Here is an 18,830-nt window from a genome sequence, read left to right on the forward strand (position 1 = left end):
CCCGTCCCATCCCCACAACTCCCTCCCTTTTTTGCCCCCCTTCCTTCCCTGCTAAACTTGCTTCATGGCTCATCCTGGGAGAACAGCAGACTCAAATCCTCGGTGGCATCAAACTGGAAACAGCGCAGATTCAGCCTGAGCGCAGGCCTCCCACACACACCCCCGCAGCCCCAGCGCCCGCACTTACTTCCTCATACACTCCTTTACAGCCTGAACCTGGGCCAAACCCACAGGCCGTTTTGAAATGTGGGACATTTCTCTCCCCCTCCGCGCTACTGGGCGCCCATTAACCGCCGAAGCCCCACTCCTTCCTTCTCGCAGGCTCTTTCAATCCACTATACCCTTAAAACCTATTTTCAAAAAAGGGTTCAAAGCTGAGTAGGTACTTTAGAGACTAATAAGCAAGCAAAAGTTTCAGCTCGAGGGAGGAATGCTCCAACTAAGCAACCCCTGGAATCAGGGAGCAGTGGGAGAAGAGGGGGTGGGGTGAGGATGGAGGGCTCCGCGCGAGGCCCACCCAGGGCCTTGGGTTTCGAGGGGGTGTTTCCAGAAGGGTCGCAAGGCCCCCGAAGGTGGCTCTGGCAGGGTTCCCCCTCCCCGCCCTCCCCCCCCCCACCACCCCGTCCTCTGTGCCAGGCCCAGGCCTCGCTCCGGGAGTCCGGCCTCGGTGAGACCCCGGCTCGGGCGGCCGCAGAGGCCGGGATCTGGGCGCGCTGGGCGCTTCGGCCGCGGGGAGACGGGGTCGGGGGGTGCGGCCGGGAGGCCCCGGGCCATGGTTCCCGGGAGCGCCGGCGCGCATGGGGGGCGCCGGGAAAATCCCCGCGGCGGGCGGGGCGCAGGAGCGCGGCGGCCTCGCGGGGCGGAGCGCGGGCGCCGGGAGGGGCCGGGCTGGGCGCGGCGGCCGAGCAGGGCTCTCCTGCCGCCCGGGACGCGCCGCCGGCGCCGCCGCCGCTCTGGAAGAGGCAGGCCCCAGCGCCCTGCGCTCGCCATGGCCACCTAGGCGGCGACGTGAGCGGCTTGGCGACCCAACGCCGGGGCCGGGCCGCGCCCAGAGCGCCGCCGAGCCCGCGGCGCCCAGAGCCCCGGGCCATGCGGCCGCCGCCTCTGTTACTGCTGCTGCTGCTGTTACTGTTCAGTGGCTGCGACGCAGCGGCGCCCCCGGCAGGTAAGCGGGGCCTGGGCCCCCCGCCCCGAGGCCGGCCGGAACCGTTGTCGCACGGGTGGGTGTCAGCGGGGAGCCCGGAGTAGGTGGGGTGCCCACGGGAACCCCGATAGGTTGGGGGTAAACGGGGGTGTCCCTAGCGGGTGGGGTCCGCAGGGAACCTGGATCGGTTGAGGGGCTACAGGGCTGCCCCGATCGGGCGGGTCCGCGGGGAGCCCGAAGTGGGTGTGGGGTGGTAGGGGAGAATTCCGGGCAGCCTCGGGGCTTGGAGCAGGCGCAGCGGAGGAGCCGCCGGACGCCGTTCGCCCCTCCCAGCGCCCTGGACATCGCTGGCAGGAAGGAGGGGCTTAAGCTGCTCCTGCATGAATCCGGACACACTCTAGCTCCTTCTCTCCCACCCCCGCGCCGCCGCCCAAACACCAGCGCGGCCCGACTCCGAACGTCTCAAAATGAACAAAGGGAAAACCGAATCCAGGGCTCGAGGAAAGGCCGCCTCTGCGGGCCACAGAGTCTTCTCCTGGGCCGCCTGAACGTAGCCCCGTCTGGCGCGTCCTCCCCAGTGGCCTGAGCCAGAAGCAGGTCCCAGGCCTGCCTTCCTGGCAGCTGCGTGCCGTGGAGGCCAGCCACCGGCAGGGACCTCCGTCTTGGAGGTTGTGACTGTAACTCAGTCTTACTGTGGCCGAGTGTGTTTGATATCGGGTGTGAAATCCCGATGGTTAGTCCCCCGGGATGGGGAACGGATAGATGGGGGGGAAGGGGGCGGGGCGGGGCGGGGCAGCGTTCAGGGCAGGACCCAGAAATGTTACCTTGCAGGTAAGGGGGTCGGTCAGCTGAACCAGACTGTTAATCCCAGCTCCGTTCCCATCTGGACGGCCCTTTACCTGAGATCGGCCACCTGCTTACCTCTGACACTAACTGACCATACTTATGAGCAAAAGAGAAAAACTACAAAAAGAGAGAGAGAAAGAAAGAGAGAACAATGACAAAGGTGGATGTGTGAGAACGTTCTGTGCATGTCCACTTGTTTGTGTTTTGCTGGGTTCTTTCCCATGGAAAAGCCGGTATCATAGATTGGGTAACACTTAAGAAGTCTCAAGAATTTAGAAGTTTCCTCCCACTTGAATTCTCAAGGTGTTGTTTGCGTTTGTTTCTTTAATCAGCATCTCTTGCTAAAGCCCTTAAATGCTGTAGATCCTGGCTGAGGGGAGCCTTGCATATGGGGATATGTGCTCCTGGTTAAATGGCTGTTTCCCCTGGGAGTCGGACAGATGGGTTTGAATCTTTTTTTTTTTTAATTAATTAATTAATTAATTTATGGCTGTGTTGGGTCTTCGTTTCTGTGCGAGGGCTTTCTCCAGTTGCGGAGAGCGGGGGCCACTCTTCATCGCGGTGCGCGGTCCTCTCACTATCGCGGCCTCTCTTGTTGCGGAGGACAGGCTCCAGACGCGCAGGCTCAGTAATTGTGGCTCACGGGCCCAGTTGCTCCGCGGCATGTGGGATCCTCCCAGACCAGGGCTCGAACCCGTGTCCCCTGCATTGGCAGGCAGACTCTCAACCACTGCGCCACCAGGGAAGCCCGGGTTTGAATCTTGACTCTGCTCCTCCCCAGCTTCAAGCCTTGAACGACCTGTGTCTGCCCCTTCCCTGCTTCCTTCAGATGAGATTTGGGCATTGGTAAAATGTTGGTAATTGCCCAAGGTGGTCCTTTATACTAGTGCTGCTCCTGATTAGTCTGTGAACTGTTTGTGACTTGTCTGCCAATAGTCCAGAGGTTGAGAGAAGTATTTCGAAACTTTGCGATTTGATATTGCTACAACACGCATGGGCAGGTCCATCTTTCTAGTGATTATCTTTGATTGTATTCTGCAAAAGTTTGGTTCTGTGTGATGCATTGGAAATAAACTGGTCCTTCACCACAGATCCTTTGCAAAGCAGCACCACATTATACTAATCTGTTTTTTGTGACTATTTGAAATTTTGCATAATAAACAATTAAAAACTAACCGGGATATTTTTAAGAGAAACTGTTGGTCAAAACACAAAGTGAAAAGATTAACGATTATATAGTAAACGGGTAGTAAGTAGTAAAATTTCCAGACTTCTCCATAATTTACAGGTGTCCTTCAGTAGTCACGCAATTGCTTTTATGGTCAGAGGGGGGAGAAAATACAAGTACTGGAAACAAAATTTTTAAAGGGAGACTTGCAATATCTACCCCTTCAAGTTGTTAGAAGGATAACATATGTAAAATATCGGACCTGACCCAATCTGTAGTAGGTGCTGCTTTAGATAGAAGCTAATCAAAGCATTAAAGTGCAGTAAGTCAACCACTCTTTAGTAATTCAATTACCCGAATGTTGAAGAATTAAGACTTCTATTTGTAATTGTCATAGCTGCTGCTTATTGTCTAGCAGATTGGAATGTCCTTAGGCCACAAAATTTTCTCACCCTAACTTGCTGACTTGAACATCCAAAGCTTCTCGGAGCTTAGAGACCACTGAGAATGACCATAAATCCCCAACCACATAAAAACCATTGCAGATAAATGTGTATTAAGTAACTCCTGTTTGTCCATAATCTCAACAGTGGAAACTACTATGTAACTGGAATGTTTGGGGGCAAACTCTATAAATGATAGTAATGGCCACCATTTATTGGGCTTCTCTTTTAACTCAGACAAGCTGTTAAGTGCTTTCTATACATTATCTCTCCGAATTTTCTCACCCATATTTTGAAGTAGATAAGAGCCCCACTTTACTCCCTGGGAAACCAAACCATCCTTTATAGGAAGAGACAAATGGTCTAGGTAAATAAGCTGATGTCCAGTATTTACAGACGAGAGCAGCTTCCTGGTTATGGGTGAGGATTCAGGGAATGTCTTTTTGACTTCTCCTCATCTGCAGGGAGGTGAGATCATTGATGTTCATCATAATGACCCATCCATGGGAAGATCCTGAAGGGTGTTCGATTGTCAAGATTAAATGATTAATTTTGATGTTAGCAGTACTTTATTTTATTATCTGTGTGTGATGTGTGTTTATCAAACTATGCTGTTAAGACCCAGGAGAGACTATTCTTAAAAACGTATAAAATCTCAAACACCTGGATCCAGGGTGGATCGGAGGTGGCTGGTTGGGGCAGGAGGGTGGAACAGAAGGAGCTGTGGTTGTGAGGTGCAGAGGACACACTTGGCACCTCCCTCGGTTATCTCTTCTTACCATTAACAGTTAGTGAACCACTGCCCCAAAGACCATGGAGAAGCAAGTAGAGTGGGGCTTTGTACACCCTACTTAGGACTGTGAGCTTTTATCTTGTAGGAGCTGGGGTGTCATTGAAGGCCTGGTGTCCACCTCCAGGGACTGTATTAGTTTCCTGTTGTTGCTGTAACGAATGACTACCAACTTGGCACCTCAAACATGTTCGCCGCCTAACTAATTGGCCATCAGGCGATTTTGCCATAAAAGATAAAATAACTGGTTGACGGTTTGGTTTCATGGTTTGGTTTCAAGTGGTTGAAATGTGTCAGCGTTTCTTCCAGTTAGTGAAGTTACTGATCACTTTATCGAGCTGACAGATGACGATGATTTGGTTTCTGATTTTGAAACACACTACCTTGGAAGAGAAAGAGACCAACGGCCTTAAAGGCGCAGCATTGAACCAACGTTTCCCATAGAACTAAACGTTTATCAAGAGACATGTGACAATATGCCAAGACCACGCAATAGTGGAGAGGCTTTCACAACGCAGTACAAAGCTCAGTTACAAACATGCGTCCCAGTGTTCAGAAACTGACACCTCGCTTAATGAAAGAGGAAATCTTAGTGAAAAAGAGAAAGCATGAAACAAGTCAATAAGCAAAAAAAAAAACCAAAACAAAACAATGTATAACACGATGAACGAAAGACTTTGAAGACAAGTGCTTTGTAAAGCCCACAAAATAAAATCTGTTGTTTGCGCAGTGTTGCCATGCATCTACACACATTTTCAGTGGATTCAAATATTTTGTATTTTGCAATAAAGTCTTCTAAGTTTTGTTATCACTTTTCATGTTTCATTATGTCTTGCGTAATGTCTCTCTTTTATTTTTCATTATTTTACTTTTTTACAGCTAAATTGCCTTACGGCAAGTTAGTTATTTGGCAAAAATGTTTGCAGTGAAAATGCTGTGGCAAAAATGTCTATGGCAAAGAGGCTTATGGTGAAGATGCCTAGAACCAAATTTAGTGTCTTACAGTTCTGAAGGTCAGCAGTCAGATGCAGCTTTCACTGGGCTAAAATCAAGGTGTTGTAGGGATGTGTTCCTTTCTGAGGGTTCTAGGGGAAGAATCATTTCCTTGCCTTTTCCAGCTTCTAGACAAACATCCTTGTGGTGACATTGGGTCCACCCAAATACTCCAGGATAATCTGTTTTTAGGTCTTCTGATTAGGACCCTAAATTTCTTTTTTTTTTTTAATTTTTTTAACATCTTTATTGGAGTATAACTGCTTTACAATGGTGCGTTAGTTTCCGCTTTATAACAAAGTGAATCAGCCATACATATACATACATCCCCATATCTCCTCCCTCTTGCGTATCCCTCCCACCCTCCCTCTAGGTGGTCACATAGCACCAAGCTGATCTCCCTGTGCTATGCGGCTGCTTCCCACTAGCTATCTATTTTACGTATGGTAGTGTATATATGTCCATGCCACTCTCTCACTTCGTCCCAGCTTACCCTTCCCCCTCCCCGTGTCCTCAAGTCCATTCTCTACATCTCCGTCTTTATTCCTGTCCTGCCCCTAGGTTCTTCAGAACCTTTTTTTTTTTTTTTTTTAGATTCCATATATGTGTGTTAGCATACGGTATTTGTTTTTCTCTTTCTGACTTACTTCACTCTGTATGACAGTCTCTAGGTCCATCCACCTCACTATGAATAACTCAATTTCGTTTCTTTTTATGGATGAGTAACATTGCATTGTATATATGTGCCACATCTTCTTTATCCATTCATCTGTTGACGGACACTTAGGTTGCTTCCATGTCCTGGCTGTTGTAAATAGAGCTGCAATGAACATTGTGGTACATGACTCTTTTTGAATTATGGTTTTCTCAGGGTATATGCCCAGTAGTGGGATTGCTGGGTCATGTGGTAGTTCTATTCTTAGTTTTTTTGAGGAACCTCCATGCTGTTCTCCATAGTGGCTGTATCAATTTACATTCCCACCAACAGTGCAAGAGGGTTCCCTTTTCTCCACACACTCTCCAGCATTTATTGTTTATAGATTTTTTGATGATAGCCATTCTGACCGGTGTGAGGTGATACCTCATTGTAGTTTTGATTTGCATTTCTCTAATGATTAGTGATGTTGAGCATCCTTTCATTTGTTTGTTGGCAATCTGTATATCTTCTTTGGAGAAATGACTGTTTAGGTCTTCTGCCCACTTTTGGATTGGGCTGTTCAGGGGTTTTTTAAAATAAATTTATTTATTTTACTTACTTATTATTTTTTGGCTGTGTTGGGTCTTCGTTGCTGCATGTGGGCTTTCTCTAGTTGTGGCGAGCAGGGGCTACTCTTCGTTGCAGTGTGCAGGCTTCTCATTGCGGTGGCTTCTCTTGTTGCAGAGCACAGGCTCTAGGCAGACAGACTTCAGTAGTTGTGGCGCGCAGGCTTGGTAATTGTGGCGCACGGGCTTAGTTGCTCTGCAGCATGTGGGATCTTCCCGGACCAGGGCTCGAACCCGTGTCCCCTGCATTGGCAGGCAGATTCTTAACCACTGCGCCACCAGGGAAGCCCCGGTTGTTTGTTTTTTTGATACTGAGCTGCATGAGCTGCTTGTATATTTTGGAGATTAATCCTTTGTCAGTTGCTTCGTTTGAAAATATTTTCTCCCATTCTGAGGGGTGTCTTTTCATCTTGTTTATGGTTTCCTTTGCTATGCAAAAGCTTTTAAGTTTTATTAGGTCCCATTTGTTTATTTTTGTTTTTATTTCCATTTCTCTAGGAGGCGGGTCAAAAAGGATCTTGCTGTGATTTATGTCATAGAGTGTTCTGCCTATGTTTTCCTCTGAGAGTTTTATAGTGTCTGGCCTTACATTTAGGTCTTTAATCCATTTGGAGTTTATTTTTGTGTATGGCGTTAGGGAGTGTTCTAATTTCATTCTTTTACATGAAGCTATCCAGTTTTCCCAGACCCACTTATTGAAGAGGCTGTCTTTTCTCCATTGTATATCCTTGCCTCCTTTATCATAGATTAGCTGACCATAGGTGCGTGGGTTTATCTCTGGGCTTTCTCTCCTGTTCCATTGATCTATATTTCTTTTTTTGTGCCAGTACCATACTGTCTTGATTACTGTAGCTTTGTAGTATAGTCTGAAGTCAGGGAGCCTGATTCCTCCAGCTCCATTTTTCTTTCTCAGGATTGCCTTGGCTACTCAGGGTCTTTTGTGTTTCCATACAAATTGTGAAATTTTTTGTTCTAGTTCTGTGAAAAATGCCATTGGTAATTTAATAGAGATTGCATTGAATCTGTAGATTTCTTTGGGTAGTATAGTCATTTTCACAATGTTGATTCTTCCAATCCAAGAACATGATATATCTCTCCATCTGTTTGTATCACCTTTAATTTCTTTCATCAGTGTCTTATAGTTTTCTGCATACAGGTCTTTTGTCTCCTTAGGTAGGTTTATTCCTAGGTATTTTATTCTTTTTGTTGCAATGGTAAATGGGAGTTTTTCCTTAATTGCTCTTTCAGATTTTTCATCATTAGTGTATAGGAATGCAAGAGATTTCTGTGCATTAATTTTGTGTCCTGCTACTTTACCAAATGCATTAATTAGCTCTAGTAGTTTTCTGGTATCATCTATAGGATTCTCTATGTTTAGTATCATGTCATCTGCAAACAGTGACAGTTTTACTTCTTCTTTTCCAATTTGGATTCCTTTTATTTCTTTTTCTTCTCTGATTGCTGTGGCTAAAACTTCCAAGACTATGTTGAATAATGGTGGTGAGAGTGGGCAACCTTGTCTTGTTCCTGATCTTAGTGGAAATGGTTTCAGTTTTTCACCATTCAGAACAATGTTGGCTATGGGTTTGTCATAAATGGCCTTTATTATGTTGAGGTAAGTTCCCTCTATGCCTACTTTCTGGAGGGTTTTTATCATAAATGGGTGTTAAATTTTGTCAGAAGCTTTTTCTGCATCTATTGACATGATCATATGGTTTTTCTCCTTCAATTTGTTAATATGATTTATCACACTGATTGATTTGCATATATTGAAGAATCCTTGCATTCCTGGGATAAACCCCACTTGATCATGGTGTATGATCCTTTAAATGTGCTGTTGGATACTGTTTGCTAGTATTTTGTTGAGGATTTTTGCATCTATGTTCATCAGTGATATTGGCCTGTAGTTTTCTTTTTTTTGTGGCATCTGTCTGGTTTGGATATCAGGGTGATGGTGACCTTGTAGAATGAGTTTGGGAGTATTCCTCCCTCTGCTATATTTTGGAAGAGTTTGAGAAGGATAGGTGTTAGCTCTTCTCTAAATGTTTGATAGAATTCACCTGTGAAGCCATCTGGTCCTGGGCTTTTGTTTGTTGGAAGATTTTTAATCACAGTTTCAATTTCAGTGCTGGTGATTGGTCTGTTTATATTTTCTATTTCTTCCTGGTTCAGGTTGTCCATTTCTTCCAGGTTGTCCATTTTATTGGCATATAGTTGCTTGTAGTAAGCTCTCATGATTCTTTGTATTTCTGCAGTGTCAGTTGTTACTTCCCCTTTTTCATTTCTAATTCTATTGATTTGAGTCTTCTCCCTTTTTTTCTTGATGAGTCTGGCTAATGGTTTATCAATTTCGTTTATCTTCTCAAAGAACCAGCTTTTAGTTTTATTGATCTTTGCTATCATTTCCTTCATTTCGTTTTCATTTATTTCTGATCTGATCTTTATGATTTCTTTCCTTCTGCTAACTTTGGGGGTTTTTTGTTCTTTCTCTAATTGCTTTAGGTGTAAGTTTACATTGTTTATATGAGATGTTTCTTGTTTCTTGAGGTAGGATTGTATTGCTATACACTTCCCTCTTAGAACTGCTTTTGCTGCATCCCATAGGTTTTGGGTCGTCGTGTTTTCATTGTCATTTGTTTCTAGGTATTTTTTGATTTCCTCTTTGATTTCTTCAGTGATCTCTTGGTTATTTAGTAGTGCACTGTTTAGCCTCCATGTGTTTGGTTTTTTTACAGATTTTTTCCTGTAATTGATATCTAGTCTCATAGTGTTGTGGTCAGAAAAGATACTTGATACGATTTCAGTTTTCTTAAATTTACCAAGGCTTGATTTGTGACCCAAGATATGATCTATCCTGGAAAATGTTCCATGAGCACTTGAGAAGAAAGTGTAATCTGCTGTTTTTGGATGGAATGTCCTATAAATATCAATTAAGTCCATCTTGTTTAATGTATCATTTAAAGCTTGCATTTCCTTATTTATTTTCATTTTGGATGATCTGTCCATTGGTGAAAGTGGGGTGTTAAAGTCCCCTACTGTGATTGTGTTACTGTCAATTTCCCCTTTTATGGCTGTTAGCATTTGCCTTATGTATTGAGGTGCTCCTATGTTGGGTGCATAAATATTTACAATTGTTATATCTTCCTCTTGGATTGATCCCTTGGTCATTATGTAGTGTCCTTCTTTGTCTCTTGTAATAGTCTTTATTTTAAAGTATTTTGTCTGGTATGAGTATTGCTACTCCAGCTTTCTTTTGATTTCCATTTGCATGGAATATCTTTTTCCATCCCCTCACTTTCAGTCTGTATGTGTCCCTAGGTCTGAAGTGGGTCTCTTGTAGACAGCATATGTATGGGTCTTGTTTTTGTATCCATTCAGCCAGTCTATGTCTTTTGGTTGGAGCATTTAATCCATTTACATCTAAGGTAGTTATCGATATGAATGTTCCTATTACCATTTTCTTAATTGTTTTGGGCTTGTTATTGTAAGTCTTTTCCTTCCTTGTGTTTCCTGCCTAGAGAAGTTCCTTTAGCATTTGTTGTAGAGCTGGTTTGGTGGTGCTGAATTCTCTTAGCTTTTGCTTGTCTGTAAAGATTTTAATTTCTCTATCGAATCTGAATGAGATCCTTGCTGGGTAGAGTAATCTTGATTGTAGGTTTTTCCCTTTCATCACTTTAAATATGTCCTGCCACTCCCTTCTGGCTTGCAGAGTTTCTGCTGAAAGATCAGCTGTTAACCTTATGGGGATTCCCTTGTATGTTAATTGTTGCTTTTTCCTTGCTGCTTTTAATATTTTTTCTTTGAATTTAATTTTTGATAGTTTGATTACGATGTGTCTTGGCGTGTTTCTCCTTGGATTTATCCTGTATGGGACTCTCTGCATTTCCTGGACTTTATTGACTATTTCCTTACCCATATTAGGGAAGTTTTCAACTATAATCTCTTCAAATATTTTCTCAGTCCCTTTTTTTTTTCTCTTCTTCTTCTGGGACCCCTGTAATTCGAATGTTGGTGCGTTTAATGTTGTCCCAGAGGTCTCTGAGATTGTCCTCAACTCTTTTCATTCTTTTTTCTTTATTCTGCCCTGTGGTAGTCATTTCCACTATTTTATCTTCCAGGTCACTTATCCGTTTTTCTACCTCAGTTATTCTGCTATTGATTCCTTCTAGAGAATTTTTAATTTCATTGATTGTGTTGTTCATCATTGTTTGTTTGCTCTTTAGTTCTTCTAGGTCCTTGTTAAACGTTTCTTGTATTTTCTCCATTCTATTTCCAAGATTTTGGATCATCTTTAATATCATTACTGTGAATTCTTTTTCAGGTAGACTGCCTATTTCCTCTTCATTTGTTTGGTCTGGTGGGTTTTTCCCTTGCTCCTTCATCTGCTGTGTATTTTTCTGTCTTGTCATTTTGCGTAACTTACTGTGTTTGGGGTCTCCTTTTCACAGGCTGCAGGTTCGTAGTTCCTGTTGTTTTTGGTGTCTGCTCCCAGTGGGTAAGGTTGGTTCAGTGGGTTGTGTAGGCTTCCTGGTGGAGGCAAGTGGTACCTGTGTTTTGGTGGATGTGGCTGGATCTTGTTTTTCTGGTGGGCGGGACCGCGTCCGGTGGTGTGTTTTGGGGTGCCTGTGATCTTATTATGATTTTAGGCAGCCTCTCTGCTAATGCGTGGGGTTGTGTTCCTGTCTTGCTAGTTGTTTGGCATAGGGTGTCTAGCACTGTAGCTTGCTGGTCGTTGAGTGGAGCTGGGTCTTAGCGTTGAGATGGAGATCTCCGAGAGGGCTTTCGCTGTTTGATATTATGTGGGACCAGGAGGTCTCTGGTGAACCAATGTCCTGAACTCAGCTCTCCCACCTCAGAGGCTCAGGCCTGACACCCAGCCGGAGCAGCAAGAGCCTGTCAGCGACACGGCTGTGCACGCCCCGCGTCCTCCTCAGAACCCTAGGTTTCATCCCCTCCCAAAGATATCTGTGTCCTGTGAATACATTAGGACACAGACATCTTTGGGAGGGGCCACTGTTCTGCCTACAGCAGGGTCAGACCATTGAATACAGTGGTCAGCATGGGGCTGGGCCCCCTGTTGGTGGTCACTGAAGGCAGGGTCTGGGTATCGGGTTGTGGCGTGCCACCTGCAGAAGCAGCCGTCCATCAGGACACCCTGAAATAGGCACGTCTTAAAAATCACACTTAGGCAGCAGTGTCTGGTTTGCCTTTCATTCGTGGTCCCTCATTTGCCCCTCACTCCATCTCTGGGAGAGATGGTATCATTTCATTATTCATGGGGAAACTGAGGCTCAGGTGGGGTCGTGGTAGGATCCCATGGCTCTAGGTGGCAGGATCAGGATTCCAGCCAAAGCCCTTTGTCCAGAAATTCTCTTCCCTTCCCACAGAGCCTTTGTCAACACTGTTGACAGCAGGTGCTATGGCCCTAAATATATGGACCTTTTAGAGCCATCCAGATAAGTCCATGGTCCAGAGTTGTACCCACTCCCTGCCCCAGCCTCTGAGACCAGAGAAAAGGCAGGACTTACACATAAAGCAAGGAAGAGAAAGAGAGACTGAGCTTAGCGTGGGTTTCGGGTGGACAAATGCAACACTGAGGACACAGAAACTGGCTACATAATCCCTGAAGCAACTCAGGCCGCTGGGCTGCAGGCCGCTCGCTCCCCAGATCCTGCGTGCCTGGTCCTCCAGGCACTGGGGATGAAACGGCCCCCAAGTGTGGCAACACCCAGCCCTCCTGGAGCTCGCCGCTCTAGTGTCGGGGGAGACTGTCAGTGAGCTGCTAGCAAGGAGGAGAGGAAACGATCACGTGGTGCTCGCACTGTTCTCAGCCCCGCATGTGAAATTAACCCACTCATTCCTCATAATAACCCTTTGAAGTCTGCACTGTTTTCATTTCCATTTCGCAGGTGAGACAACCGAGGCACAGAGAGGGAAACAGCTTGCTCAAGGTCCCGCAAAGAGCGCATGGCTTTGAACCCAGGCAGTCAAGTTCTGGAATCCATGCCTCTCACCACCGGGGTGTAAACAAAGGACGCAGGTGGTGGGAAAGCCAGGAGAAAAGGAAAGCAGGGATCGGGAGTCCCCTGCCCTGGGCTTCATAGGCAGGAAGCTGCTCTGATAAGGTGGCATATGAGCAGAGACATGAAGGGAGCGGGGGAGAGAGCCTGGCACAGGGGGAAAGAAGGCTCCAGAGAAGGGCAGCAGCAAGGGCAAGGCGAGGTGAGAGGGTGCCCAGTGCTTCCCAGGAACAAGGAGGAGGCCACGGGAAGCTGTTGAGGGACGGGCCTCCTGAGAGGCGTGCAGGGCCGGGGTTGAAGCTGTTGGTGTTAATGAGTGGGCAGCCTCTGGTACTTCACTGTGAAATCTACAGCCGTAAGACTCATTTTCTTCTCTGAATGTGGTGAGACAGGGGAGTCCAAGAAACTCAAATACGAGAGCGAAACTGCGGGTCCTCTCTCCACACCTCAGTAAAATGAAAGTTGAAGAAAGTGGAAGACTCATCTGGAGATCCCAACTTTTCCAGAAGGCCTTCTTCTGGTCCACGTGCCAGTTGGGGTGGAAGACTTCGCTGGTCCCCTGTCGCTCCCTTTCTCAGCTGAATGTTTAGACGGGGGGGGGGGGAGGGTGCCAGGAGAAGGGCGGAGGGAGAGGGAACGCCTTCTGGCTCCTCCCCAGAGATGGGGAGATGGGGAGGAGGCCTGTGGCAGGCTGAATAAGGGTCCCCAAAGATGTCCACATCTTCATCCCCGGAACCTGTGACCACGTTATCTTACATGGCAAAAGGGATTTGGCAGACGTGATTAAATTAGGGGTCCTGAGCTGGGGAGATTATCCTGGATTGTCGGGCTCTGTGGGCCCAGTGCAATCACAAGGGTCCTTGGAAGATGGAAGAGGTAGGCAAGAGAGTCAGAACCAAAGAGACGGCAGCACAAGAAAGACTCAGCCCAGCATTGCCGGAGGAAGAGGCCATGAGCCGAAGAATGTGAGCAGCTTCTAGGCAAGGAAAAAGGCAAGCTTCCAGAAGGAACAGAGCCCTGCCGACACCTTGACATGGGCCCAGTGAGACCTACTGCAAACTTCTGACCTCCAGAGCTGTAAGAGCATGAATCTGGGTTGTTTTAAGACACTACATTTGGGGTCATTTATTTCAACATCAATAGGAAACTGGGGACTTCCCTGGTGGCGCAGTGGTTAAGAATCCGCCTGCCAGTGCAGGGGACACGGGTTTGAGCCCTGGACCGGGAAGATCCCACATGCCGCGGAGCAACTAAGCCCTTGCACCACAGCTACTGAGCCTGCACTCTAGACCCCGCGAGCCACAACTACTGAAGCCCATGTGCCTAGAGCCTGTGCTCCGCAACAAGAGAAGCCACCGCAATGAGAAGCCCACTCACCACAACAAAGAGTAGCCCCAGCTCGCCACAACTAGAGAAAGCCTGCATGCAACGAAGATCCAATACAGCCAAAAAACAATTAATTAATTAATTAATTTTTTAAAACTAGGAAACTAATATAGACAGTAGAAGGTCTCCGGGATGCTCTGATGGGTGCCCAGCCCTAACCAAGCACTCACCCCTGAGACCCTGCACATCCCTCCCTGGAAGCAGGACTTCATTTCTCAGCTCAGAAATGCTCTGGCATCCACTGGGCTATAGCAGCCACAGTGGGTGGGACGGGCCTGACCAGGAGACCAGCCTGCCGCCACGCTGCGCCTTTGGCCCGGCTTCCACGAGGCCTGGCATGAGTTGGCAGCAGTGTCGGTGAGCTGGTTGAATTAAGATCTAGAATGGAGGTCAGCCCAAGGTCATAGCTGTGAAGACAGTGGACATTCTGTAAGTAAACAAGTGGCCACAGACTCTAGGTAATGTACCTTTCAGAAGAGAGCAGCAAGCCAGGCTATCAGCTGATCTGGGCAGCCTTCTTTCTTTAAGATTAGATGCATTTACTGAAATTGTGTGGTTTGAGTTTCCTGCTTTGAATTCTGGAACGGCATGTTTTTCAAGCTTTACTTTCCACCTCTGGGTGTTTCTCATTAATCTTTTTTTTTTTTTTTCTGCCGCGTCGGGTCTTTGTTGCTCTGCGCGGGCTTCCTCTAGTTGCAGCGAGCGGGGGCTACTCTTTGTTGCACAGGCTTCTCATTGCGGTGGCTTCTCTTGTTGCGCAGCATGGGCTCTAGGCACGCAGGCTTCAGTAGTTGCAGCACACGGGCCCTACAGCTCGCGGACTTCAGTAGTTGTGGCGTAGAGGCTTAGTTGCTCCGTGGCATGTGGGATCCTCCCGGACCAGGGATTGAACCCGTGTCCCCTGCGTTGGCAGGCGGATTCTTAACCACTGCGCCACCAGGAAAGTCCCCATTAATCTTTCAATCTCAGAGAAAGTCTATCATTAGGTCTGTTTTCTTACTAGAGAAAAGGCTCCCGTGCGGGCAGCCTCTAGCCCAATCCTGTAAAGCACCTGCTTGGAGTTGTGTCTCCCAGGTCACCCCGAGAAGGGGGATTCAGATCTTGGTGGCAGTTCCCTGGGGAATGTGTTATTCTGTCGTTTGTAATTCTCAGACTTCAGTGTGCCTGAGAATCAGCTGGGAAGCTTGTTGAAAATGCAGAATTCCTGGTCTGGGGCGGGGCCTGGGAATCTGCATTTTAACTTCAGTGCTTGTGATGTTGGGGGGTGTCTTTGAGAAACACAGCGAGTCTGATGAAGCCCAGAAGACAAGTCCTCACCCTCCCAGGCGACTGTGGGCTTTGCACGCCAGGTTTGGGGTGTGTTTCTGTGCGTGTGTATGTGTGCAACCATGTTTGTGGAAGTTTACCAGACACTCCTTTGGTATAAGTCTGGGTCTAATGCATGTCAAGTGGTCATCAAGTTAACTTTCTCCACGGCCTTCTGCAGTCTACTGTTATTTATTCCTTATTCCTGACGAAGAAACGGAAGCCCGGGCTGTTAAGTTACCCACACTTACTAAATGTAAAACAGGCGTTCTAGTTCAGCCAGACCCCGCACCCAGGACCTGTTCGTAAGGACGGGAACCTGCAGGTGGAAAGGCAGCCCCAAGCCCCTCTTTTTCCCACGGTCTGTGTCAGTGGTGCCGTCTTTAGTCAAAGGCTAAAGGAGTAGGGGAGAACGGGTAATACCAAACACCGAGGCGTAATGGGAAGGAAATCCAAAGGAGGGGATATATGTATATGTATGGCTGATTCATTTTGCTGTACAGTAGAAACTAACACAACATGGTAAAGCAACTATACTCCAATAACAACTAGTTAAAAAAAAAACAAAAAAAAACCAAGGCGTAGGAATGGTCTGGTAGAGTGCACTGGAATATTTTTGTAATCGATTTTTCTCCTCTTGACCCTCCCTTTCTCTCCCGCCTCTCCCCACTTCTCTTATTCTCTGTCCCTGTCAAGACACCCTCTTCCAGCTGCCTGCTCCTCGAAACCTGAAGGTTCACCTGTACAACGCCCAGCAGGCTCTGAGCTGGGAGCCCGTGTCCCTGCACAACGACACAAGGCCGGTGGTCTACCAGGTGCAGTATAAATAGTAAGCGACATTTCTGTTGGCATTCTTACCGGGAGCTGGGGTTGGGAGGTTGTTTCGGAACCTGAGGCCAGCTGCTTGTTCTTGCCTCTTGGCAGGATTGTAAGCAAATCCATGGGAAGCAGATAGTTCTCTTGTACTTTTTACATCTCCAAGGACAGAGATTTCACAACACCCCACGCATCTGAAGGCTGAAAGGACGCTGGCCATCAGAGAACTCAGCTGTCTAACCACATGGCTGCTTAGTTTGGTGGAAGTTGACTCATCGGTTTCAAGAGAAGATGTATAAAAAGCCTTCCTGTCTTGAAAGGGCAAGAGGCATCTTTTGGTCTTCATCTTTTTCAGGTGTCAAAATCTGGTTTATTTAGGCTTGTGGGCCAAATTTGGTCTAATAAGGAAGTTATTCATCTAATGAACTATTACTTCTTAGCTTCTAAACTGGTGTTCCATTTTGCAATTTATTCCGGCCCCTCATTCTGTCTCTCACCTTCTTTTCAAGCTTTTTTACAGTTTGCCATCATTTGATTTGCAGTATAGACACATAGGGGAAGAAGAAAGGCAAAATCCAAGTCCTTGTTTACCTTGTTCAATGAATTAAGTGAAGACTAAGTTAAAATTATTGTGGGAATTCCCTCGCAGTCCAGTGGTTAGGACTCCACTCTTCCAATGCACAGGGCGTGAGTTCAATCCCTGGTCGGGGAACAAAGATCCTGCATGCCACACGGTGCGCCAAAAAAAAAAAAAAAAAAATTATCAGCTAAGTCATTTTTAGATTACTAAATAAGCAAAATTTTTAAAAATAGGAATGCTCAGTGCTTTTGAGAATGTGGCTGGTGGATACAGTGCTGGATCAGGATCAATTATGAGCACAGCCCCCTTAGAAAACACTTCTACTATTCACTTAGAGTCTAGGGATGTCCATGTTACTTTTATCCTAGGCAGACAGTACAAACCCCCACATCAGAAAAAAAAACAAACTTATATTCATGAAGATATACTGATACATTGAAGTGTCTATGCATGTCCATTAGCAGGAAGGTGGCAAACTGTGTCAAGTTAACTTGTGGATGAACCCTTAGGTGACCAGTAGAAAGGGTAGTTATGTGTCACGTGACAGCAGGTGCAACTGTATGCGGTTTGGAATGAGTCTATGGTCAAGAACAGGTAGGCAATGTAGAAAAATTACAGACGGTTAATTTGTTAGAGGAGTAGTTTCCAGATGACTTCGTTTTCATCATTAACTGTCCATTGTAACGATACTTGCTTAACAAAACTTCTGAACTGGGATTTGAGTCCTATCTCTGGATCGCATTTATCTATTTCTTAAGTAATTATAAATTACAAACATGATCATCTGTAATAAACGGACCAGTCCATGAGGACCGGCTACATAATTTGTGGGGCTCGGTGCAAAATGAAAATGAGAGGCCCCTTGTGAAAAAACTATTGGGAATTTCAGGATGGTAAAGCAGAGCTTCAAACCAGGTGCCCTCCTAGGAGTACAGCTTTGTGCCGCTGCACAGGTCACATGCCCGTGAAGCTGGCCCTGCTTGGCATTTAGTAAATATGTTATCTTAGAGCCATACAAGAAGATTTCAGTAAGAGGAAGTCACAGCTGATCTGTTGACTAGCATTCCTTAGCCTTGACTGGGGAAGTACATTTGTGGGTTGACAGAGCACCTCTAAATATTAGAAGTATTTGTTAAAGCCTTTGACAGTTTCACATCACAGACCAACCTGTTTCACTGTGTTTTCTATTTGGAAAGCATCTTGTAGATATTTTTTCAGGTTAGAGGTTGGTTTTGGTAAAAGAAACAAAGAGGTGTGTTGAATGTGAATGTCTCTATTTGGAAAAGCTGAGGGGGTCACTGAAAACTCAAACAGAGGCTAATTTTGTTTTCTTTTCCAATTACAGATTTGATCATGCAAGAGGGCCTTTGCTTTTTTTGTTGGTTTGTTTCTAGATACTTTCACTTGTTTAGGACATTTTAGTTACATTAAATAATTTAATTTTGAGGCTTGTGGGACTTACAAGTTTCCATTCTGTTTCTCTCCAGTAAAACATCACTATAATTATAAATAAACGTGCCTCTGTTTTTTGACAGTCACAGTAGCAAAGCCAAAATTACGTAGAGCACTTTGTGGGAAAATTTTAAGTTTAAATCAGAAGTTGCAGATCACGTGGCCTAAAGTCTGTGTTTGGTCCACAATGTTTAATTTTTTTTTTCCAATTAGTGCCAACATTTAAAAATCTGGAGATTTCACTTAAAAAAAAAAAAAGAACCGAATTTCTGTTTTTTCTTCAAAATAAAGACAGGCAGACAGCGGGGCCCTTTCTAGGTCACACCCCACTTGCCCTGCTGCCAGGCCAGGACCTGCCTCGCCCAGTCTTCCCAATGCATTTTTAAAATTTCATTGTTTCATCATTTTAATAGCAATACATTTTCTTTATAGAAAACGTGGAAAACCCAGAAAAGTAAAAAGAATAAAACAACCTGGTGTCCAAGAAAAATCACTATTCTCATTTTAGTGTATTTCTCTCTAGACTTTTTTTTCTAAATACATGCAGTTGTTTGCAAATGTGCCAGCTTGTGTGTAAGACTGAAACAAAACTGGGGTTACACTTCTGGGTCCTGTTTCCTTTTT

General features: G+C 46.0%; 1 protein-coding gene across 1 annotated transcript in view; it reads left to right on the forward strand.

The window, feature by feature from the left end:
• Positions 1–882: 882 nt before the first annotated feature.
• Positions 883–18,830, forward strand: part of IFNGR2 (interferon gamma receptor 2) — a 33,960-nt gene continuing 16,012 nt past the window's right edge. The window contains exons 1-2 of the mRNA XM_059921467.1: positions 883–1,165; positions 16,055–16,187. Coding sequence (XP_059777450.1) covers positions 1,090–1,165; positions 16,055–16,187 — 209 coding nt within the window. The 5' untranslated portion in view covers positions 883–1,089. The remainder of the gene's footprint in view (positions 1,166–16,054; positions 16,188–18,830) is intronic.

This window comes from Balaenoptera ricei, chromosome 4, assembly GCF_028023285.1.
Source record: "Balaenoptera ricei isolate mBalRic1 chromosome 4, mBalRic1.hap2, whole genome shotgun sequence".
Lineage (NCBI taxonomy): Eukaryota > Metazoa > Chordata > Mammalia > Artiodactyla > Balaenopteridae > Balaenoptera > Balaenoptera ricei.